The sequence below is a fragment of the Hakea prostrata genome, chromosome 9 (assembly GCF_041222555.1).
Source record: "Hakea prostrata isolate BN-2017 chromosome 9, UWA_Hpros_2, whole genome shotgun sequence".
Lineage (NCBI taxonomy): Eukaryota > Viridiplantae > Streptophyta > Magnoliopsida > Proteales > Proteaceae > Hakea > Hakea prostrata.
Genome location: NC_142608.1, coordinates 44571911 through 44597541, shown reverse-complemented (window position 1 = coordinate 44597541; position 25631 = coordinate 44571911). Strand labels below are relative to the sequence as shown.

At 40.4% G+C, this 25631-nt stretch overlaps 1 protein-coding gene across 1 annotated transcript; it reads right to left on the bottom strand.

Moving 5' to 3' along the window:
* Positions 1-24040: 24040 nt before the first annotated feature.
* LOC149005287 (uncharacterized) lies at positions 24041-24679 on the bottom strand. The gene has a single exon (XM_089135836.1). It carries the CDS (start codon positions 24677-24679, stop codon positions 24041-24043), a length of 639 nt encoding a protein of 212 aa, XP_088991962.1.
* Positions 24680-25631: the final 952 nt, after the last annotated feature.

Genomic DNA, 25631 nt, shown 5'->3' with positions numbered 1-25631 from the left:
AATAAAAACACCTGGAGATGCTCGGGGATCAAATTTATGACGAATGGATGAATGGTTATGACCATAACAAAGGCATCCAAAAGTTCGAAGATGAGAATATGAAGGGATCTTGCCAAATAAAACTTGAAGTGGTGACTTACCATGTAATAGTGGGGTGGGTAAATGGTTAGTTAGGTAAGTGGCTGTCAAAACACAAGGACCCCAAAACTTATGAGGTAGACTTGCTTGAAAAGAGAGAGCACGGGCCACATTAAAAAGATGGTGGTGTTTGCGTTCAACAACCCCATTTTGTTGGGGTGAATCAACGCAACTATGTTGATGAATAATACCATGGGTTGTAAAAAAGGCATTTGAATGGTGATTAAAAAACTCACGACCATTATCAGTTCGGAGTTGTTTAATTTGGTATCCAAATTGGGTTTTGATCATAGCAAAAAATTCCCTTAATCGGGACCAAGCATCAGATTTATGATTTAACAAAAACAACCAGGTGCATCGTGAAAAATCTTCCACAATAGTTAAAAAATATTTTGCACCACAAATTGAGGGAACGAAATAAGGTCCCCATATGTCACAATGTATCAATTCAAAGCAAGAGGTGGTAGAAATTGTACTAGATGGAAAAGGAAGTCGAGTTTGCTTAGCTAAAGGACAAATGGAGCAAACACAATCTTTAGGAAAAGAAATATTAGGATCCAAATGTGAAATATAACTAGAAACCTTTAAAGATGGATGGCCTAAACGAGAATGCCAAAGGTCTTTGGCGGGTAAAACAACATCAGCGACAGGATAATCCAACTCCAAATAATAAAGTCCATTGTATGTCTTGCCTAGCCCAATCCTCTCCTTCGTGCGTAGGTCCTGTAGCACACAATGATCAGGATAGAAAGTTATGAAACAATGAAGTTGTTGGGTAAGTTGGATAACAGATAATAAATTAAAACCAAAAGAAGGAACATGTAATACGTTCGTGAGAGGTAAAGTGGGTATGAGGCTGCAATTCCCAATATGTGTAACAGAAGCAAAACCACCATTTGGAAGATGAATAGATTGGGTGTGGGGAACAAGACTATCCGAATTAAATAAAGATAAGTCGGAAACCATATGAAGACTGGCACCTGAATCAATAACCCATAGAGAAGATACTTTACCTACAGCATTTGCCAATGGTGGAATGTTACTAGATTCCAACAGAGAGAGAAGTTTATGGTACTGATCTATGGTGAAAGATGGTGCAACAGCTGAAGGGATCACAGTTGCAGCAAAAGAGTGAACCGTATGAGAGGAATCCATTGAAGACGTAGTATTGGTAGCCATTGAAGAAGAGATGGAAGATGAGGAAGAAGAAGACGTGGCTGATGAAGATGTAGAATCGTATGTTAGGCTGATACCATATTAAGAAACAATCTCAATGGGAAAAATAGTTGAATGATTTCATATGAGAGAACCTCAAATATATAGGCAGCATACATCCCATGCTGTTAGGTAACTATGAACAATAAAAGAAAGATATAAAACATAGAAATACAATACATGGAAATGTTTGTATGGAAATGATTTAATAGAGAAACCTAATCAAGCCAAAGCCAAATTAGGATATTGATGAAATGGATGGATGAGATGGTATGGAAAGAATTCAAATGAGAGGAGTGATGAATGGAAAGAATTCAAATGAGATGATGAAATGAAATGGAAATAATTCAAATGAGAGGAATGATGAATGGAAAGAATTCAAATGAGAAGATGAAATGATATGGAAAGAATTCAAATGAGAGACAATTAGGGAAAGGATGAGAAATCATCCTTATCATGCCTAATAGTTTCGAAAAGTGATTGAATTTTATATTTGGGGGGGGGGGGGGGGAGGTAATTTTAAAAAAAAAAAAAAAAAAAAGAGGGGGGGGGTGGGGGGGGGTGGGGGAGGGGAAAAAAAAAGTGAGGTGAGGGGAGGAAGAGGGGGCATTGTTTATATTATATAGGAGGAGGGAGGGGGAGAAGAGGGGAGGAAAAGGGAAAAAAAAAAAAAAAAAAAAAAATAATATATTATAATTTTAATTTTTTAATAATATTAAAAATTAAAAAAAAAAAAAAAAATGTATTTTTGTTTATTGAAACATTGATGGTTAAATTTGTAAATACAAATTCAATTGTTGTTACTCATGTAAATTTCCCAAGTCGCAAAGACACCAAGCTGGGAAACAAAGTAACATCTTCTTTTTTTTTTTTTAATATTTTTCAAAATGATTAGAAGATTTTGTGTTCTTGCAACCACTTAATTCCTATTCTGGACAACATTGGCTATTGGATAGCACCATGGTTGGCTACAAAAACTCTTCCTGAATTCTGATTCAAATGCCAATCTTGTCTTTTAAGTTCTTTTCTTAATGTAAGACCACCAAAATCTCCGTAGCCCACTGTTGGTGCTAATTCTGCCAATCGCCTTGAACCGTCACTTACGCACCGAACTCCTCAGATCTAGATTGATCTGGCTGGTTTGATCCCTTCCTTAATCTCTCGATCACTGGAAAAGCAAAATACACTGGTTAGAAATGGAGCCGATCGTCTTGATCGGCGTCACGTCTCCAACGATCTAGTTAGATTTTTGAAGATAGTTCTTCAGAGCTCAAAAAGAGCTCTTGAGCTGCTTTAATGGAGTAAAGTTAAGCTCAAATCCAATGTCTGTGTTTTGAGAGACTACCCTTCTCGAATGATCCCTTTCTCTTTTATATGAATTTTCCCGCTAATAATATTTTTTTAATCATGACCGTCAGATCATCGCTCCTCTTTGGACGTTGCTGATCATCCCTTCTTTATTCTCTCGGTCGGACCCATAAATTCTTTCATCTCATGAATCGAATCCGGCCAAGTCTGATTAGACCGGTATAAACCAGAGATGGATATTTTAGTCACAACACCCACTACCTTTCGTGATGTCATATTGCTGGAGGCAGTTAATCACAATTACAAACTTAAAGACAAGATAATCTGCGAACACAAGGGTATGTATGTAAATTGCTCTTAAAAATATCACATATTTGTAAAAGTACTCTTTTATTTAAACTTGTTGATGCAAATTTTGTTGAGATGACCGATCGCACCAAGCTTGATTCGAATTGGTTGAATCTTTGCTGGCCTGCAAGCACTTTGAAGAAGATCGTTAGAAACGGAGCCGATCGAATCGGCGATCCATCTCTGACAGTCAAGTTAGTGAACTTGGATTGAAGGAGCTCTAGAGTTTGGAAGGAACCCTAGACTTGAAAGGCTTCGTAAAAAGGGAAAGGTTGCAGACCAACTTGTGTAAAAATAAAAGTGTCTTACCTGTGCGCTCTTCTTCCTAGTATTTATAGACATTGAACCTTGCCTTGGCTTTATCTGATCCGTTGGATACTTATCTCTCATTTGATGGTCTTGATTCAATTTGAGCTTGATATGTAACCCCATAGTGATAAATGATTGGACCGGTGGCTGACCGGATAAGAACCGGTAGGTGGGAAATTTATTCACAACACGAGCCCCCAAGCCTGCTGATCAGGTTGAAATCAATTGAAACTCTGGTCAAGAGGTTTAAGCTTTTCCTCTGATCAGTGTAACTGCCTTTGTCTGGTCATCTTTAGTTTATTCCTCATCGGACCTTAGCTATGAGAAATCAATCTGAAACTCTGGTAAGAAGGTTTAGGTCCTTTTCCTAACCGTTTAAACTGTCTTTGTTTGATTAGCTTTAATTCATCTCTTCAAATGGTCTGGGCTGTGAGAATTCTTCAGTACTTGAGCCTCTCCATTCAAGAGGAATCATTTGAACGCTGAATTCATCCTTTGGTTGAGAGAGTTCATCAGAAATTTTGAGTTCAATCTATAGCATTGTAGAGCTCATCAGAATTCTGATCTTATCTACCAACCTGTGGAGCTCATCAGAAACTTCCGAGCTCATCCTTTGATCAAACGAGTTCATCAAAGATTTTGAGTTCAATCTATAGCATTGTCGAGCTCATCAAATCCTGAGCTCATCATTTGACCTTGGGAGTTCATCAGGTATTCGTCAAGTTCTACTTTGAGCTAGAGAGTTCATCAAAATACTGGATTCGATCGAGCCGTCTTTTGTCTTTGGAATAAATTTTTCACCAACTACATGGCTGAATTTGGGCTCTTTGACATTTGACATGCATAGAAAATTGCTTTTTCATCCAATCTTAATCTATCCAATCTTTATTTTCTCTTGCATTTGGAAAATTTTCAGCCTCCAAATCATTTTAGAAAGAAAAAATGTATGAAGGAAGATAATCTTGGGGGTGAAAGAAATACAGAGGGTGTCACAATCCCACCCAGCCGGATCCGATCATACCCGAATACCCATGGGGGTGATACACCGCAAGACCTAGGCTCAGTGACAATTCCATACAACACATGATACAACAAAATTAAAAGGACAAGAATAATCAAGTTCAAATATTAAAATCTAAAATCTAAAATATCAGTTACAATCATCCAAGGTTTAGAATCCAAAGTCATAAACATCAGAGTTTAAAATAAAGTCCATAGTTTGTTCATAGCGGAAGCCTCTAAGAAAGATTCTAATGGAAATCGACTCCATAAGAACAATCCATACAGGAGCATGACGCATCATGCGCATCCACCTCCTCCCTGATCACGCACTCATGGAAATCACCCACCGAAGGATCCTCCATAGGAGTGGGGTCCTCATAACCTGTAGAGAAGTCTAAAATATACACAAACAAAGGAGTGAGTTCATAGAACTCAGTGAAGTTAACTAACATCCATGTCATGCATTCATCCATTATTTCCACATCATAAATATAAGATAAGCATGTGATTAACAATATGGCCAAAATAATGTATGATTATGATATGATATTCCTAACTCTATCATGTAGTCTCTATGGTAGACACGCTTTAAGTATAAACATCAATCTCCTTTGGGCGATCTTAGTCACTCTCCCTCAACAAGAGACGTCTATTGGGTTCTCCGCGGTTGTTGGGTAAAGTCCTGTTGATCCATGGTTGGGGTATAGGTCATCACTCTCTCACATCACCATTTGGTATGAGATTTGGGGCATCTCAATGATAATCCTAGCCGAGCGCAAGGTCATACGGTCTCATACTACATATGGTACGGAAATCTCCCCTCATGCCTAGTGCCCTTTTGGTTCGATATCTTCCCACCTATGAATGGAATCCTCAACGGGAGGCATCTATTGGACCCCATTCCTTAACCCAGTGGTTGTCCACATATAATATACATGATGCTCTCCATGTCCTCTCACGGATTGGTTACCGGTTTTGAGCGCCGAGGAGCCCTTATATATTATATGCAATTCTACCTCTCTATGATGATAGTGGGCTTGTTCGACATCCAGGACCCAGCCACTAGCATCACCAGTTAACAGGCTTCAATACTCCTACCAGAAGGGTAGTAGTACTCATAAGGATTCCTAGCCCAACCCTTCTAGACACCTATCATTTATGCAATTTAAATATAGATACCATCATATGAGGTCACTAGGGCAATGGGTGAACCCACAACCCCAGTTGATAAGATCAGTTAAGAAGAATAATCACACTCTACATCATCCATCACATAAGCTCTCATGTCGTATACACATCATCAATATAAAGTTTCGAATAAAGAATAACATTCAACATCAAACTTACCTTCCGTTCGCGCAAAGTCACACACAAGGATATATTGGTAGCTAACAATTTAGAGAGATTCGTATCACTAATAAAATACAAAATAATGACATTTAATTAATACACAACATGGTTAGTCAATCCTCACCTTCCAATTCGATTCCTTTTTAAAATTCACCAATTTCGGTCACAAGAGTAGGCGATTAACTCACAAAAATTCCTAATCACACAAGAAGATTAAGAGACACATATTAGAAATCATATGGGTTTCAAAAGAGTCCCTAAGATTACCCAACAAAACCCAATCTAACGATTATGTTCAAACCCGCCGTTTTAGACCTAGTTTCGTCGAAAAATCAATATTTCTTATCGATTAGATGTCGAATCGAAAAGAAACTTTGGGAATGGCTATTTGGCAGAAAAAGGGTTCTAATGGTACCTTCAATTTGATCTAATTCCATATCAATCAGAAAGCCCCAAAGTTTGGCTCTCGCGAGTGCTCTCGACTGGGTCTGAGAGCCAAAATGCAAAATCGTTTGCAATGACTCGCACAAATCACTTACAAACCAAAGGGCAACATAAATGGAACTATTTGCAAGCATTCAAAACACCTATCATGTTACAACTACTCAAATCCGACATTTATTGCGAAGAACTACTCCTAAAACTAAGCCCAAAAGGGTTTGATGAATATTACCTTTCCTAACGATTCCTCAAAGATCCGGGTGCCGGCACGCTTCCGAATGGTTAAGAACCTTCTTCTCCCTTGGTTTCTCCTCCGCCTTGAGCCTCAGCCTCGTACTAGCAATGTAAAATGCAAGTATGAGTGAAAGAGAGCTTAAAAATAGGGTTTTAAAGGGTAAAACCCGATTTTGCCCAGAACTGGGCTGGGGGTGGTCGACCGGCCGTTCAACCGGCCTGATCACCGGCCCTGTTTGAAGGGTCAAACAAAGTCCAAATTGGGAGATCTTTGTCTTGCTAGAAAGGTCTTTCAAAGATCTAATCATGGGTGAAAAAACCTCGTCATTTGGATTTTCCATCATCGTTTTATGGACGTGCCAATATCTCCTTTTAAAACCTTCATGGCTAAACTTCTCTCTCCTCTTAAATTCTATAAGAGGTGTCTAGTCATCACTAGGGTCATTCACTTGCATTGGGTCAACTCCCGAACCTTCGGGCTCGACTCGGATGGCCCACAGTTGTCGTCGACTCGAGGCATGGGTTTGCGGTCCTGAAAACATACATGGTTTAACGGGTTAGAAATCCAAGGGATTTCACAGAGGGGGTAGCTGAGTCATTCCAGCCCTCTGGACATAATGTCTCACCTTTACCTTCAATAGTTCATCTTTCACCTATTGCACATCTAACCACATGCCACACCTCTAACCACTAGCTGTAACTCTGATCACCTGTTGTTATGTCTCTTTGTATATCTGATCAGCTGCTTATTATTATTATTTTTTATATCAACTGCTTCTTTTTCCCCTTAAGATACAACTTTTGATCCAATTTCATCTTCCGTTCATGTGCATGCTGTTGATATTGACCATGAAGAAATTGTAGAATTGCATAACCTTTTCTTTGCTAAGCAGCCGACCTAGAATTTTATGCAAAACTTGCTGATGAAGTATTCTTAGGAAAGAATGGCTGATGAAAGCCTTTTGAGAAAACGGTTGACGAAAGCCTTAATAGCTGATCAGATGCCTTTTGAGCAAACAGATGACGAGAACCTTAGTATGCGTTTGGTACCATTTCCATTTTGAGAAACCAGTTCTTATGCAAAATCGTTTTTTAATGTTTCTGTGCTAAAAGACAGTTCTTTGCTTGAAAATGGGCATTTGATAAATCCGTTCTGAAAGTATTTTTAGAACACTAATAGAATAAGTTGGTGTTTTGTCTTTTGGTTGAAAAATAAGTTGGTGTTGATAAACTCGTTCTAAGGCTTAAATTTGAACAAACTTTATCACTTCCGTTTCTGTTCTTTGGTAAAAACATCTTTTTGATGTTCTGCAAAAAGCGTTCTTTAGAACACTTTTCTGACCGGTCCGTTCTTAAAGAACAGAAGAACAAAACATTATATCAAACGCCTCTAACCCATTCTTCCGTTCCCAAAGAACAGAAGAACGCCAAAAACGTTTTTTAAGAACGTTATGAAACGCATCCTTAATATCTGATCAGAAGCCTTTAGAGAAAATAGTTGACGAAAACCTTAATAACTGATCAGAATCCTTTTGAGAAAACGGCTGATGGAAGCCTTGATAACCGATCAGAAGTCTTCTTAGAAAATGACTGATGAGAGCCTTGATGATTGATCAAAATCCTTTATGTAACTTGACTTACAGAAAGTATTTGATCAGCCTCAGAAGGCCTGATCAACTTCGGAAGGCTTGGCTTACGGAAAGCCTAACTTATGGAAAGTCCTTGATCAGCCTCAGAAGGCTTGGCTTACGAAAAGCCTAAATTACGGAAAGTCCTTGTTGATTAGCTTCGGAAAGCGTGATCAGCCTTGGAAGGCCTGATCAGCTTGGAAGGCTTGGCTTATGGAAAGCCTGACTTATGGAAAGTCCTGATCCTTGATCAGCTTCGGAGAGCTTAGCTTACGGAAAGCCTGACTTACGGAAAGTTCTGATCCTTGATCAACTTCGGAAAGCGTGATCAACCTCGGAAGGCTTAGCTTATGGAAAGCCTAACTTATAGAAAGTCTTGATCATCCTTGGAAGGCTTAGCTTACAGAAAGCCTAACTTATAGAAAGTCCTGATCATCCTTGGAAGGCTTAACTTATGGAAAGTTTGACTTATGGAAAGTCTTGATCATCCTCGGAAGGCATGATCCTTAATCAGCTTTGAAAAGCGTGATCATCCTCTGAAGGCTTAACTGATGAAGAACCTTTTATGTGTTGGAGACAAATCTTTAGAACTAATAACTGATATGAATGATTCTTCAACCGATAAAGAACTTCTGCATTTACTATTGATAATATTTTTTTTTAGATGGATTACATTCCATGGTCGCCTTAAACATTTTCCATGCAAATCCTTAAGCCAATATGTGTTCGAACTAAGGACTTTAATCATCATGTACGGTCCTTCCCAATTCGCAGATAGCTTTCTGCAATTTTTAAGATCTGACATTGATTTCTTTCTTAACACCAGATCACCAACCCTGTAGAACCTGGACTTGATCCGGGCATTGTAATATGTTGATATTCTTCTTTGGTACTCTATATTTCGATATAATGCATTCTCTCGGATCTCATCCAAGAATTCCAGATTCGCCGTCATTCTTTCTTCATTTTCTATTGGATCAAATTCTTCTGATCTTTCAGATCCAGCCATTACTTCCACAGGGGCTAAATCTTTTGAACCGTAAGCCAATTGTCTCTCCTGTTGGAGTTCTGACAGTGGTTTGGTACGCCTAGAGTACATAAGTCAATTCATCCAACCAATAATTGTTCACCTCATCCAACCTTCTCTTGATTCCTTGTAGCAGAGTTCTATTAATTATTTCGATTTGTCCATTAAATTGAGGATAGGCGACGGAGGAATTCTTGTATTCAATGTGGTACTGAGCACATAACTCCTTGAATTTCTTATTATCAAATTGTGTACCATGATTTGTCAGTAAAACCTTAGGTAAGCCAAATCTGAAAATGACTTTGTTCCTGAAGAATTTCTCCATTTGGCTCGTGGTAGTGGTTCATGAGCTTGAAAACCAACCATTTAAATATTTTCTAATTAATAATAATAAGTTCATGAACTTGCTTACCTCTTTCCTGGTTTCCTCTAATCTCTCAAGATCCAAGATTTGATTGCGCTACCACAACATAAAATTCTTTGATATTTCATTTTAATAACCATATGATAAACTTTTGCTACCACTAGAAAAAGTAGCAGCCGAGGTTTTGGGATCGTTCTCTTCTATTATTCTATGTTGTATAAGGAAAGTTCATGAACCTCTTATTGGGAAATAACATGTAGGTTTTGATGGTGTAAATTCTAAAGCTGGTACTAATTGAGTCTCAAAACAGCTGGTAAGTGTTAGTTATGAGGGCGAGGGCGGTGGCGATGGAGGTTAAGTGGGTAAAGTGTTGGTATTGCGCAAGCAAGAGGTTTAGTGAAATGGTATCAATTTGGAGGTTGGTGGGTGCCGGGTGGTATAGAAGATGATAAAAACTAGAAATGGAGCATCAAGATACATGTTTCTTGTGTCAAAGGGAGTAACCTTGGAAGTTTCATTCCCAGATGTAATAAGACTCTGGTCTAACAAGGGTCCAAGGTATGAAGTTGATGAATATGAAATCCAATATGTGTGCAATGGGGAGGAACATGGATTATGCATGATACATGTTGCTACACAATCCTGTTCGTCCCTTCAGCTGGATGAACCTGCAAGAATGAGCTCGACCGTGGAGGTCGAGTTTTCACCTCTGACGATCTAGTTAGGAATCCGATTGAGGAAGACAAGAAAGTAATGAACAATAAGAATTCGAATAGTGATAGTTCTATTCAGCGTACCTTTCTCTTGTGCTCCCTTACCTATTTATAGGTTTTCTATGTATGAGTTCGTCTCGAACTAAAACATTACTTGGACTGCAATACGAACTTTAGTGATTGAGTCCTACTCAAATATGAGTTATTGAGTCCCATTCAAATACTTTGTCTTTGGTTATCAATTTACTAGGATTCACTTTGTTATCCTGCCTTTGCGCTTGTATAACCGGCCTTGACTTGGTTTGTTCAACCTGGGTGTATCCGAACTGGTTCGACCTGGGTTTATCCGACGTGGTCCGACCTGGGTTTATCAGAACTGGTTCGAGCCATTTTATTTATTCTATATCATAAGCCCCCTAGTCTCTGAAGTCCGAGCTTCATGTTGTTCGGATTTTAGAGATTTGATGGCCGAACATGCTTGAACTTCCGACCAACATAACTTAGGTCTTTTTGTGCCTAAGTGATTTAGGTCTTTTAGTGCCTAAGTGACTTAGGTCTTTTAGTGCCTAAGTGACTTAGGTCTTTTCGTGCCTAAGTATCTTAGGTCTTTTTGTTACCGACCTTAGTAGGTTGGTTTATGAGTTTTGCCTAAGTGACTTAGGTCTTTTGTGCCTAAGTATCTTAGGTCTTTCCTTCCTGACCTGAGTAGGTTGGTCATATGTTGTGCCTGTTTATCATCCAAGCCATGTTGTTTGGTCATAAGGCCAAGTATTTGTTTGTCAATAACTGCTCGGTTATAACCAACTACCCCCCGGGCATGATAACTTGAATATGAAAATCATTGAAGTTTTCGTGCCTAAGGAATTTTAGGGCTTGTCTGCCTAAGTATCTTAGGTCTTTTTGCCTAAGTATTTTAGGTCTCTTTTGCCTAAGTACCTTAGGACTTTTCTACCTAAGTATTTTAGGACTTTCTGCCAAAGAATAAATCTTAGGTTTTTTCTGCCTATGTATCTTAGACTTTTTGCCTAAGTATTTTAGGTCTTTAGCAAGGGAAGTTTGTAAAACCCAGCCCTAACCTTGACCCGGAAACCTTGTTATTTGTAAGTCCAGTGACCCGAAGTAAAGTAAGAAGTCAGCTTTGGGCCATCCCAGTGGAGGACTTGGTGTCTGGCTTTGAATCCATGAGAGTTGATGATGAGGTTCTATTTATGGAAACTGAATCTTGATGAAGATCGGAGTAGTTGATGGACTTGGAGTGCTCTCTATCATGGTTTGAAGGCATTTCTACCTATTAGGTAAGTCACTTGATATGTGTGCAAAACCCCTTTAGGATTGGATTTGATCTGGGTCTTCAATTCCCTGTTTAGGAGTTCTTTGAACCGATTGGTCGACTGGACCAGTCGACCAATCCACTCGACCAATGGGTTCTGCTTTGGCAATTAGGTCTTGCTTGCTCTATTTAAGTCCAATCTCGAGTCTACTTCGTATTTTCTGCCTCCAAACTCTTTGGAACGAACCAAAGACCTCTCGCAAGTCATCTCCCTTGCATCCTTGGTGTTTTTCTTGACGGATCTTCGTCAAAACTCTTCCTTTTGCATCAAATGTATGTCTACACTCTCTTCTTCTCCTCCATCTCTGTTTTTTCTTTCCTTTTTGAGTTGAGACAGTAGAGGAGATGCTGCATTCTCTATTGCAAACATCTCTGGACTTGTCTCTCATGATCTCCCTAAGGATTAATGGCTAATGCAATGATCTTAACCATGATCATTGCAAGCTTTTGAAGGAATCATGATCAAATCATGATCTTGTCTTTGTTTATCTTTTGATTTGAATTCTGATCTTCTTAGATCTACTATATTGATTATGTTAGTAGTCAATTGATGTGTTTTCTTTTCATGATCCATGATCTATCAATCTCTAGTTGTTTCTCTTCTACCATACCATGTTTTCTTCATGAATCATGATAGTTACATATATGGTAGGTTTTGTTTCCTTATTTAGATTTATGCTCTTAGGTCTATTTTCTTGAAGATTTAAGTATGCCTTTCATGATACCTTTATCTGAATCAATGATTCATTCTCCTATTGTTCTTGTCTTTGATTTCTATCTTGAATTCTTCAAGAACCATGATTGATCTAATTATGGTAACTTTTTGTTTCCTAATTTGTATCTTGAAGACTTGATTTGATAAGTGTTTTGAGGTCCCCTATATGTTAGGATACTACTAATGTAGTTTACCCCTTGATTAGTACCCTTTTGAACCACCAAATTCGGATTTTATATCTTAAAACTCGATTTTATAGGCTACTTATCTCGCATTGGTCGACTGATTGGTCGACTGGGGCAGTAGACCAATCCAACCGACCAATGAGTACAGCAACTCCAGAATTGGTCTGTTTTGGTATCTTTTCTGTTAGGGATCTTTCCTAATATGTTGTATACACTTGTTTAGGACCTTCTTCTCAAGTTTGTCAAGATCTTACTTGATTTCTTAGGATTCCTTTGCAAGTTATAAAAGGTAAGGATGGTTACTTCTTTAACAACATAAATTGCATATCTTAGTTTCTATATTTGAATCTTGTTAATTTATTTCTTTAATTAGATTCTTATAATGTTATACTACTGTGGTACTGTCTTGATATCAGTAGCATTACTTATTTATATTGAATTGACTCATGTATGATTTACTTACCAGCTTATATACAAGTTGATTGTAATTATTGATTCCTTTCCATATATGAAGTTACCATATATGTGATGTTATGAATTGATGCTTGTGTATGCTTAAGTATGGTTTGGAAAGGAGAGGTGTCCTTTTGACACTTCTGTCCTTGGACTACTACGGGAATATTATGGGATGTTTCCGAAGATGCCCTCTGGACACCTTCCTAAACTGTTGGATGACATATTTAGGACTGTCTAGTAGTGTTTGGCTAGGATGTCCCGTTATGTCAGACCCTAATCGGAGGGGTATTGAGACCGAACGACCCGTGGTAGCAATGGGGATTCATGGGCGCTCAAGACCGGTAACCAACCCGTGAGAGGACAGGAATCACATTGTGGGGGCCATTTATTGGTAGGGTTGCATATGGATAGACTTGGGCTCACGAGCGCTCAAGACCGGTAACCAACCCGTGAGGGGACGTGAGAGCTTCCCGTTTACCATATGTGGATGACCAATAGGGTTGATGAGTCCGTAGTCAGGGACTATGAGGACTCTAGTGTGGATGACTATGAGTCCGTAGTCAGGGACGAGGAATGGACGTATCTGGATCTGACTTGATGTAACTAAGTAGAAGACTTGCTTTGGCTAGGCTTTACCCTGACATGCGCCGGTACTTAGACCAATGGTGATGTGAGAGAGTGGTGACCTATACCCCCAGCCATGGAATGTCCCGAGGGATGCCGGACCCATTACCAACTGATGATGAGTGATTGAGACCTTCCTAAAGAAGTACGGTGCTATCACTTAAAGCATGTCTCGCCAATAGAGACCAAAGATATGTAGAGTTAGATTCATACATTCATTGTTTGTCTCATACCATATTGCATTTATGTTTGTCTCCGAAATCCCGCCATTTATGTTATTATGGATTTAATCGTTTTACCGAGTTTCTTTGAAACTCATTCCTTTATTGTACAATGTTTGTTAGACTATTCTACAGGTTTTGAATATCATGACGGCCCGTATGAAGAAGCGCAAGGAGAAGAGGCATATCTCCAGGAAGGTGATTGCGGTTACGACAATTACACTGAAGATCCCGCGAGTGGTTATGCTCCGTACGATGCTTAGTCCGACCATAGAGTGGAAGCGCCCTTGTGCCGTTTATGAGATTTATACTTATAGGGATATTGTCTATAAGATTGAGAACAATTTAGTTACCTATTGTACCTGCTATTGGGATTAGATTCTATCCTGCTTATTCTCTTTTAGAACTACTTTTCCGCTGGTTGTAGAGTGGGATTTTGCCTCACTTTACTTATCTGATTTAGACACTCTGATTATATTTAGTACTCTGATTTATATATGATTCATTCTTTTCTTATTTGGAACTATGGTTTATCTTTCGCACTTTTATTATTATTGTTCATGATTATGTTATTGTTTATGTGGGAGGTTGATTACTCGATACCTGATCTTCGGGCTGTGGATCACACTCTCGGGTATGCCAGATAGGGTACTGGCTGGGAGGATGTGACAGATTGGTATTAGAGCCCAAGGTTCGAGGAAATCCTAACCACAAAAGACAATAACTGAACATTCCTTAGTCATAGATCTGAAATGACTCCTCTACTCTTAGAAGTGAATAATAGAACACTTGGATTAGAAACTTAACCTCTGAAGCATAACAGAACATTTTCGAATAACATACCATAATTATACTTAAACAAATGTCACTAATGCAAATAAAAGAAAGGTGCATAATATACAATAATTAAGTGAAACAAAATGAACTTCATTAATTTCAAAAGCTTTTACAACGATTACATCTGAAATGCATAAATGAAAATCCTAGGGTACAGTCTATCTAGGTGATCTTCTTTGATCTCTGTATGCTCTGAACTCCTCCGCTAGCCGAGTCACCCGATCCTCTATCCTATCCTGTCGTGACTCCATCCTCTCATACATCTGCTCCTGCAGGTATCCACACACATTGCTGTGGATAGTAAGGAACCTGCAAGATCTCAGCCAGTGCTCGGGTGGAAAAGCGAATCTGAGTCCGGAAGACCCCGCTCCTTAGGACAAGTCTAAGTGGATGTCCTTGACCTCGAGCCTCCTCGTGTAGGTAAGGTTGCTGAAGAACAACCTCACTAGCTCCGGTATACCGGCAGATCCTCGGTGAAGAGATGAGTCCACCGCAACGTGTCGAATCTCTCGCCAAATCCTAAAGACTCGAGCTGGCGTAGGTGAAGCAGACGTCCCAACTCGATGTTACAGTAACTGAAGTATGCCTCGTACAAAAACTCGGCCTGAGGTGTGTCGAACATGTCCGGTCTCCGAACCTCCTGTCTAGGCTCTGAAGGAACCTGACCTCTGCCCCTAAGTGCCCCTACAATGCGACCACGACGTCTACCTCGTCCTCACCCTCCCCTCTGCATAGTGTGTATCTGTGAAAGAGACAAGAGACATTTCCAGTTAGTGCTACTTTAAGATTTGAGCCAAAAGGGTATTTTCGTAATTTTTTGGAAAATTTCAAATTTGGGGAAATTTTGATTTGAACATACTAGCATATGCGCAATACTTGGAATTTCATGTCTATGAAGTTTGTTTGAAGAAAATCGATCGAAAACTTGAATTAAAGCGAAAAATTCAGCAAGAAGGAAAATTTGGGGATTTTGCAATTTAGGTCAAAATTGGATTTTTGAAAAGTTGAAATTGGTTAAATCAAATTTTATGGACCTATCTACAATATCATCTTGAGCATGTAGCATTTGATTTCGTGCGGAAATTTCAAGCGGTTTGTGAGAAAACGAAAATTTTCTAAAGATAACAATTTCGGTATGAAAACGTTGCGAGATGAACACCAATATGTTAGAACTTGTTGTCTATGCATGGCATTGTGTTTAAAACCTAAGGAATATATTCCTAAGCATGATTTCTAGCATTGGATACAAGCAAAGCATGGTTTTGATGGAAATGCAAGCATGAGAAGATGAAAATGGAAGAAAGAATGAAAGATTTACCTTGTTTGTGATGGTTGTGTGTTGAAGTGTTGTTGTTGAAGCACCAAAACACCTCAAGAACACTTGTAAGAACCTTTGGAGACTTTCCCTAGAGCTCTCTCACCTTTGAAAGAGGATAAAATGAAGTTGGAATGTGGAAATGACGCTTATAATGCGAATTTTCGCATTCTGTCTTGATTGGTCGACTGGGTCAGTCGACCAATCACTCGACCAATGGTCACAGAGACCTCATTTGCTGTTGAATTTTTGGAAAATGTGATTTTTGCCTTATGGATTATTGTTTGATGACTATATGGATATATTTAAGCATGATTTAAGTTTTCAAATCATTTGGACTTGTGGTTTATGTTGAAACTTCGAAATTCGGTATTTTGATGTTCTCAGTTTTGCAGAATGGTTACTCTGAGAAGTGGGCGTGGTGAATCTAGTGGTCAAGGAGGTGGTGAAATACCTCAGGGAGGTGGTGAAATACCTCATGGAGGTGGTGAAATACCTCATGGAGGTGGTGAGATACCTAATGTTGATCAGGGTACCCATGAGATACCCGGTGCCCCGAATGTTGGAAGCTTCCGTGATATTGCCAATATTATGGGCAATATGATGCAGCAGCAAGCAGCTCGGTTTAACCAGATGTTGGTGGGTTTCATGACTCTGCACAATGAGACTCGAACTGGTGCTAATGTGAATCCTCATGCCGCAGCTCCCGAATGCGGGAGGTTTAGCTGGAACTCCTCATACTCGACTGATGGAGAGTTTTTTGAAGATGCAAGTACCCACTTTCACTGTAGTTACCAAGGACCCCTTGTTTCCTAACAAGTGGCTTCGTGAGTTGGAGAAGGCTTTCCGACATCTGCAATGCTCGGAAGCTCAGAAGATTCTGTTCGCTGAACAGAAGTTGCAACAAGAAGCTGATGCATGGTGGACCTCCACTCGGCCTGTTTTGGAAGGTTTGCATGTGGGAGTTGTAACTTGGGAGTTGTTCAAAGAGGCTTTTTGCTTGAATTATTTCCCCGAGGCGGTGAGAAGATTGCCATTTTCACGGATCATAAGAGTTTGAAATACTTCTTTACCCAAAAGGAGTTGAACATGAGACAAAGGAGATGGTTGGAACTAGTCTCTGATTATGATTGTGATATTCAGTATCACCCTGGGAAGGCAAACGTTGTTGCTGATGCTCTTAGTAGGAAGAACCAGAAGAAGACTTTGGATTTGAATGCTTTGAGTTTACCATTGTGGTCTTCTATTGAGAGCTTTGATTTGGAAATTGTCCCTGAGAATTCAGATTTTATTCTTTCTGCCATGATGGCAAGATCTGGACTTAGAGATAAGATTGTTGCTCTACAGAGTTCTGACCAAGAACTTTTGATCAAAGTTGAAAAGATTTCTTTGAATCCTGAGTCGGACCCCGACTTTGGTATATCCATGGATGGTGCTTTATTGTTTAGAGGAAGACCGTGCGTGTCCTCGCAAAACGAAAAAATTAAAAAGGAAATATTGAAGGAAGCACACCAGTCAGTCTTTACTATACACCCAGGAAGCACCAAGATGTACAAGGACTTGAAGGAACATTTCTGGTGGATTGGTTTGAAGGCTGATGTTGATGATTTTGTTGCCAAGTGTGAGACTTGCCAACGTGTGAAAGCCGTTCGACAACCCCCTCATCTGGATTACTTCAACCTCTTCCTATTCCTAGTTGGAAGTGGGAGGATATCTCTATGGACTTTGTGACTAGCTTGCCTCGGACAAGTAAAGGCAATGACACCGTGTGGGTGATTGTTGATAGGTTGACCAAATCAGCCCACTTCATTCCTATGAAGATCACTCATACTGGATAAGCTAGCAAGGCTTTACGTGGATAATGTGGTTCGCCCGCATGGTGTGCCATTGAGTATTGTTTCCGATCGTGATCCTAGGTTCACCTCAAGGTTTTGGAATAGTTTGCGGAAGGCCTTGGGAACCCAATTGAACTTGAGTACAGCTCATCATCCACAGCCGATGGACAATCCGAGCGGACAATTCAGACATTGGAAGACATGCTCAGATCTTGTGTGGTGGATATGGGTGGTAATTGGGATGAACACCTAGCTTTGGTTGAGTTTGCCTATAACAACAGCTTATCAAGCAACAATAGGCATGGCTCCATTCAAGGCTTTGTATGGCAGTACTTTTAGGACACCTTTGTACTTGGACTAAGACAGTGAAAGAAAAGTCTTAGGTCCCGAGATGATTGAAGCTACAAGTGCTATGGTAGATATGCTAAGAGAAAGGATTAAGTGCCCTACCAAGACAGAAATCTTATCTTGATAAGAGAAGGACTGATTTGGAATTTCAAGTTGGAGAGAAAGTTTTTTCAAGGTTTCACCAATGAAGGGTGTGATGAGATTCAATGTTAAGGGAAAGCTTAGCCCTCGTTTCATTGGACCTTTCGAGATTTTGGAAAAGGTTGGACCTATTGCGTGTATCGATTAGCATTACCTCCGCCTCTTGCTGGTGTTCACAATGTGTTTCACATTTCGATGCTCCGGAAATACATAGAGAATCCGGAACACATTTTGCAGCAAGCACCTGAAGGACTTAGTGCCGATTTGACCTACGATGAAGAGCCGGCCGAAATCTTGGATAAGAAGGACAAGCAGCTGCGGAATCGCACCATTCCTTTGGTGAAGATTCGGTGGAAGAACCATACCCTTGAAGAAGCTTCTTGGGAGAAGGAAGAAGATATGAAGGAGAAGTTTCCTTACCTCTTTGGAAGCACAGGTACGCTTTCAATTTCGAGGACAAAATTTCTTTAAGGGGGGGAGAATGTAAAACCCAGCCCTAACCTTGACCTGGAAACCTTGTTATTTGTAGGTCCAGTGACCCGAAGTAAAGTAAGAAGTCAGCTTTGGGCCATCCCAGTGGAGGACTTGGTGTCTGGCTTTGAATCCATGAGAGTTGATGATGAGGTTCTATTTATGGAAACTGAATCTTGATGAAGATCGGAGTAGTTGATGGACTTGGAGTGCTCTCTATCATGGTTTGAAGGCATTTCTACCTATTAGGTAAGTCACTTGATATGTGTGCAAAACCCCTTTAGGATTGGATTTGATCTGGGTCTTCAATTCCCTGTTTAGGAGTTCTTGATGCCGATTGGTCGACTGGACCAGTCGACCAATCCACTCGACCAATGGGTTCTGTCTTTGGCAATTAGGTCTTGCTTGCTCTATTTAAGTCCAATCTCGAGTCTACTTCGTATTTTCTACCTCCAAACTCTTTGGAACGAACCAAAGACCTCTGCAAGTCATCTCCCTTGCATCCTTGGTGTTTTTCTTGACGGATCTTCGTCAAAACTCTTCCTTTTGCATCAAATGTATGTCTACACTCTCTTCTTCTCCTCCATCTCTGTTTTTCTTTCCTTTTTGAGTTGAGACAGTAGAGGAGATGCTGCATTCTCTATTGCAAACATCTCTGGACTTGTCTCTCATGATCTCCCTAAGGATTAATGGCTAATGCAATGATCTTAACCATGATCATTGCAAGCTTTTGAAGGAATCATGATCAAATCATGATCTTGTCTTTGTTTATCTTTTGATTTGAATTCTGATCTTCTTAGATCTACTATATTGATTATGTTAGTAGTCAATTGATGTGTTTTCTTTTCATGATCCATGATCTATCAATCTCTAGTTGTTTCTCTTCTACCATACCATGTTTTCTTCATGAATCATGATAGTTACATATATGGTAGGTTTTGTTTCCTTATTTAGATTTATGCTCTTAGGTCTATTTTCTTGAAGATTTAAGTATGCCTTTCATGATACCTTTATCTGAATCAATGATTCATTCTCCTATTGTTCTTGTCTTTGATTTCTATCTTGAATTCTTCAAGAACCATGATTGATCTAATTATGGTAACTTTTTGTTTCCTAATTTGTATCTTGAAGACTTGATTTGATAAGTGTTTTGAGGTCCCCTATATGTTAGGATACTACTAATGTAGTTTACCCCTTGATTAGTACCCTTTTGAACCACCAAATTCGGATTTTATATCTTAAAACTCTGATTTTATAGGCTACTGTCTGCATTGGTCGACTGATTGGTCGACTGGGGCAGTAGACCAATCCAACCGACCAATGAGTACAGCAACTCGGAATTGGTCCTGTTTTGGTATCTTTTCTGTTAGGGATCTTTCCTAATATGTTGTATACACTTGTTTAGGACCTTCTTCTCAAGTTTGTCAAGATCTTACTTGATTTCTTAGGATTCCTTTGCAAGTTATAAAAGGTAAGGATGGTTACTTCTTTAACAACATAAATTGCATATCTTAGTTTCTATATTTGAATCTTGTTAATTTATTTCTTTAATTAGATTCTTATAATGTTATACTACTGTGGTACTGTCTTGATATCAGTAGCATTACTTATTTATATTGAATTGACTCATGTATGATTTACTTACCAGTTATATACAAGTTGATTGTAATTATTGATTCCTTTCCATATATGAAGTTACCATATATGTGATGTTATGAATTGATGCTTGTGTATGCTTAAGTATGGTTTGGAAAGGAGAGGTGTCCTTTTGACACTTCTGTCCTTGGACTACTACGAGAATATTATGGGATGTTTCCGGAGATGCCCTCTGGACACCTTCCTAAACTGTTGGATGACATATTTAGGACTGTCTAGTAGTGTTTGGCTAGGATGTCCCGTTATGTCAGACCCTAATCGGAGGGGTATTGAGACCGAACGACCCGTTGTAGCAATGGGGATTCATGGGCGCTCAAGACCGGTAACCAACCCGTGAGAGGACAGGAATCACATTGTGGGGGCCATTTATTGGTAGGGTTGCATATGGATAGACTTGGGCTCACGGGCGCTCAAGACCGGTAACCAACCCGTGAGGGGACGTGAGAGCTTCCCGTTTACCATATGTGAATGACCAATAGGGTTGATGAGTCCGTAGTCAGGGACTATGAGGACTCTAGTGTGAAGAAGGATCGTCAGGGACGAGGAATGGACATATCTGGATCTGACTTGATGTAACTAAGTAGAAGACTTGCATTTGGCTAGGCTTTACCCTGACATGCGCCGGTAATTAGACCAATGGTGATGTGAGAGAGTGGTGACCTATACCCCCAGCCATGGAATGTCCCGAGGGATGCCGGACCCATTACCAACTGATGATGAGTGATTGAGACCTTCCTAAAGAAGTACGGTGCTATCACTTAAAGCATGTCTGCCAATAGAGACCAACATATGTAGAGTTAGATTCATACATTCATTGTTTGTCTCATACCATATTGCATTTATGTTTGTTACGGAAATCCCGCCATTTATGTTATTATGGATTTAATCACCTTTATCGAGTTTCTTTGAAACTCATTCCTTTATTGTACAATGTTTGTTAGACTATTCTACAGGTTTTGAATATCATGACGGCCCGTATGAAGAAGCGCAAGGAGAAGAGGCATATCTCCAGGAAGGTGATTGCGGTTACGACAATTACACTGAAGATCCCGCGAGTGGTTATGCTCCGTACGATGCTTAGTCCGACCATAGAGTGGAAGCGCCTTTGTGCCGTTTATGAGATTTATACTTATAGGGATATTGTCTATAAGATTGAGAACAATTTAGTTACCTATTGTACCTGCTATTGGGATTAGATTCTATCCTGCTTATTCTCTTTTAGAACTACTTTTCCGCTGGTTGTAGAGTGGGATTTCGCCTCACTTTACTTATCTGATTTAGACACTCTGATTATATTTAGTACTCTGATTTATATATGATTCATTCTTTTCTTATTTGGATCTATGGTTTATCTTTCGCACTTTTATTATTATTGTTCATAATTATGTTATTGTTTATGTGGGAGGTTGATTACTCGATACCTGATCTTCGGGCTGTGGATCACACTCTCGGGTATGCCAGATAGGGTACCGGCTGGGAGGATGTGACAAAGTTCCCTTAGGATACTGCCCTACTTTCTCTTTCTTGAGCAAGGGGAGTTCCCTTAAGATATTGCCTGCTCTTTCTTTCTCAAGCAACGGGAGTTCCCTTAAGATACTGCCTTGCTCTTTCTTTCTTGAGCAAGGGGAGTTCCCTTAAGATACTACCCTACTCTTTCTTTCTCGAGCAAGGGGAGTTCCCTTAAAATACTGCCCTGCTCTTTCTTAGGTCTTACTCTTTTGTGAAGCCTAATTTCATAGGTCTTACTCAGGAAGCCTGAAAACTTTAATGGGTCTTACTCATTTGAGTAGCCCATTTTCTTCCCAATGTTGGTCGAGCAAATTTATTGGTCTAGTCGACTCATAGGTTTCTAGTATAGTAGTCTCTTAGACTTGTACATCTAGACCTCTTTCGTCGAGCATGGCTACTTCTATGCTTTTGCGTATTTTCGTGTCTAAAGAACTTAGGGCTTTTTCGTGCCTAAGGAACTTAGGGCTTTTTCGTGCCTAAGGAACTTAGGGCTTTTTCTGCCTTAGGAGCTTAGGGCTTTTTCTTGCCTAAGGAACTTAGGGATTTTTCGTGCCTAAAGAACTTAGGGCTTTTTTCTGCCTAAGGAACTTAGGGCTTTCTCATGCCTAGGGAACTTAGGGCTTTTTCGTGCCTAAGGAACTTAGGATTTTTTCTTCTAAGCACATCGAATGTTTCTTCTAGGTCGGACAAATGCCCTGCCCGAACCAAGCTCTTCACGAGCATGTCATCAACGTAAACCTCCATGTTCCGCCCGATCTGGCGTTGGAAAATTTTGTTGACAGCTCTTTGATAAGTGGCCCCTGCATTTTTCAAACCAAAAGGCATCACTCGATAGTAGTAACTTTCCTGATCAGTCATGAATGAAGTGTATTTCTCGTCCTCCCGACTCATCAAGATCTGGTTATACCCTGAATAAGTGTCCATGAAGCTAAGGACTTCATGCCCAGCAGTAGCATCGATCAGAAGATCAATCCTCGGGAGGGGATAACAATCTTTTGGGCAGGCTTTGTTCAAGTCTGTGTAGTCGGTACACATTTTCCATTTCCTGTTCGCCTTTTTGACCATAACCACATTGGCCAACCAGGTTGGGCATTCAATTGGTTCTATGAAACCCGACTTTTCCAATTTCTCCACCTCGATCCTGATCGCTTCATGCTTTTCTATCGCGAAGTTCCTTCATCTTTGGATGACCGGGGTAGCACCCTTCTGTATCCAGAGTTTGTGCTCTGCTACCCGCCTATCTATCCCCGGCATGTCACTCGCCGACCATGCACAGATATCTACATTATCACATAAGAACTGAGTAAGCTCTTTTTTGAAGCTTTCCGGTTGCTCCGAGCCGATGAACGTTCCTCTGTCGGGAAGGGATTGACTGAGTTGTATCCTTTCCAGTTTTTCTACGGGCTTCGCCCGCTGCATATTTTCTTCATCCCGATCATCTCGGATTTCAACGTTCAGAGCAGTTCCTGAACTTTATGGTCTACACTTTTCCTTCAAGTAATTGGTATAGTATTGTCGGGAAGCTGATTGATCTGAACAACATTCCCCTACCCCAGCCTCAGTCGGGAACTTTAGTTTCATGTGCCTAGGGGATACGACTGCCTCAAGCGCATTGAGTGTCGGACGTCCCAGGATCACATTGTATGCCGATAACTCCTTCACGACCATGAAATTGACCCGAACAAGCGTGTTTCGGGGTGACTTCCGGATCTTGAGATCCAAATGGATCGTTCCTTCAGCCACTGTAGAGGATCCTGCGAAACCATATAATGGAGTTGATGAAGGAGTTAGCAAATCATCAGCCAATTTCAACCTTTTGAAAGCTTCGTATGAGATTAGGTCAACGGATGACCCCGTGTCAACCAAAACTCGGTGAACTTCCCGGTTTGCTATTTTAGCCTTGATTATTATCTCATCATCATGAGGTGCTATAACTCCCTCCAAATTTGCATCTGTGAAGGTTATGGGTTCCGGACAGGATGAATTTTGCCCTTTTTAGGCAAGTGAACAACCCCCACAAACCGGGCCTTTTGTTTCGCCTTCCTAATTGATTCCACAGTTGGTCCTCCCATGATCACGTACACGGGTGTTTCTTCCCGATCCACCTTCTCCTTTCCCTTGTCTGCTTTGTTGACGATTTCTTTCGGGCTAGGGGATCGGGCCCTCTTTTTCTATTCTGGCGAGTAGTTACGGGATTTTCCCGATTCCCTCACGTAACTGGCCCGGTTTCCTTGTTGAATCAGCTTTTCTATCTCTGATTTCAGGATTCGACACCCATATGTGTGGTGTCCATAGTCTTTGTGGAATCGACAGTACTTTGTCATATCCCGGTATTTGGTGGTGTGCGTAGCTTCCCGGGCCACTTTAATGAACTCTTGTCCTGAATGTTCATCAGGATCTCCAATGGCTTCGTATTAAGTGGCGTATAACTCACTCTTCCTTGGCCGCGCTTCCATTTTCTTTTTGATCCTTGATTTCTTTCATTCGGAGAACTTTTATCTGAATCCCGATCAGATCCGCTTTCCCTGTCAGCTTTTACCCGGGCATTTATCACTTCATAGACGCTGGCTTGCTTTTGGCATTTGCGTAACAGCGTCCCATATGTTTTGGGTTTATCTGTTAGCAAGACTTCCAGAAGTCTTTGGTGTGTGATGCCGCTCCAAAGGGCACTGTACACTACTTGATCATCAAGCTTCTCGATCTCAATGGCAACCTCGTCAAATTGCTTCAGATAATCCCGAATAGATTCATTTCTTCCTTGCCGTATGCCAAAGAGACTATCAGAAGTCTTCTTACTCCCGATTGCACTTCGGAATCGGGCTATGAATTTCTGAGCTAGCTCCTGAAAATTATTAATAGATCCCGGTTGCAGGCTACTGAACCATTTAATGGCTGGTCCTTTGAGTGACGCCGAGAATGTCCTGCAGAGCAATTCGTCCTCCCGACCCAGTACAGTCATTACTGACTTAAAGTAACTAGTATGTTCTTTAGGACTCGTTTTCCCCTCGAATGGGATGAATGTTGGCATGATGAAGTTCCTAGGAAGAGGCATGTTCATGATCTCATCTGAGAAGGGTTCTCGATCAACCACGTCCAAATCCTCATCATGATCTCGATCCTCCAGTTTTCGCTCGACCTCCGCTACCCTCTTTCGAAGCCGATTCTGCTGTACTCCGTCTTCATCTGATTCAGCATGCTCTTTGCCACAATGGTGGGTAGGTGCTTCTTTTCCTCGGGTATGCGCCTGAGACGTTCATACTCTCGATCGCGACGGCTGAGGTTGACTTTCTCCCTGGTCCTCCTTATCTTCGATTTCCTCCCGTCCACTCCTTTGGGGCAAAGACCCTGTCTTAGGTGGCATCGAAAGACGATCTAAGGCACTGATTCTCGTTCCATTTGGGAGTAGTTTGGCGTTTGCTTCATTCGGGATTGGCCTCCTTTTGTTCCTGAGTTATTTTTTAACCTCGGGATACGCCTTTATCCTCGGGATCCTCATGCCATCTCAAAGCTTTCACCAGTCTTCCCGACTGGGTATTACGTCTCGGTCCTTGTTCGACTCCAATTTGATGGACCAAGTTACATTGTCACGACCCCAGTTGTCACATGTGTGGTGGGGCCCTCATTATGGACATTTAACTAGGGCGCGTGACAGTTCATTCCTTAAAATAAACCTGTTTTTAACTACTAAAACCAGACTAAACATTCTTTAGAACAAACAAACAACCTGTCTGATAATTTGACTCATACACATATGTACACAGTCTAAAGTCCTGTTATACTTACATTTGACCTTACAACAGTACTTTACTAGTAAAGTACATACAGTCTCAAAGAAATATATACATTCACAGTTCATTCAAACTAACATTAGTTGCAACAAAAAGAAAATATTCCCATCTTCAACTTTAAAG

Excerpts from the sequence above, each read along its gene's own strand:
- LOC149005287 (XM_089135836.1), bottom strand. The coding sequence starts at position 24,679 with ATGACTGTACTGGGTCGGGAGGACGAATTGCTCTGCAGGACATTCTCG.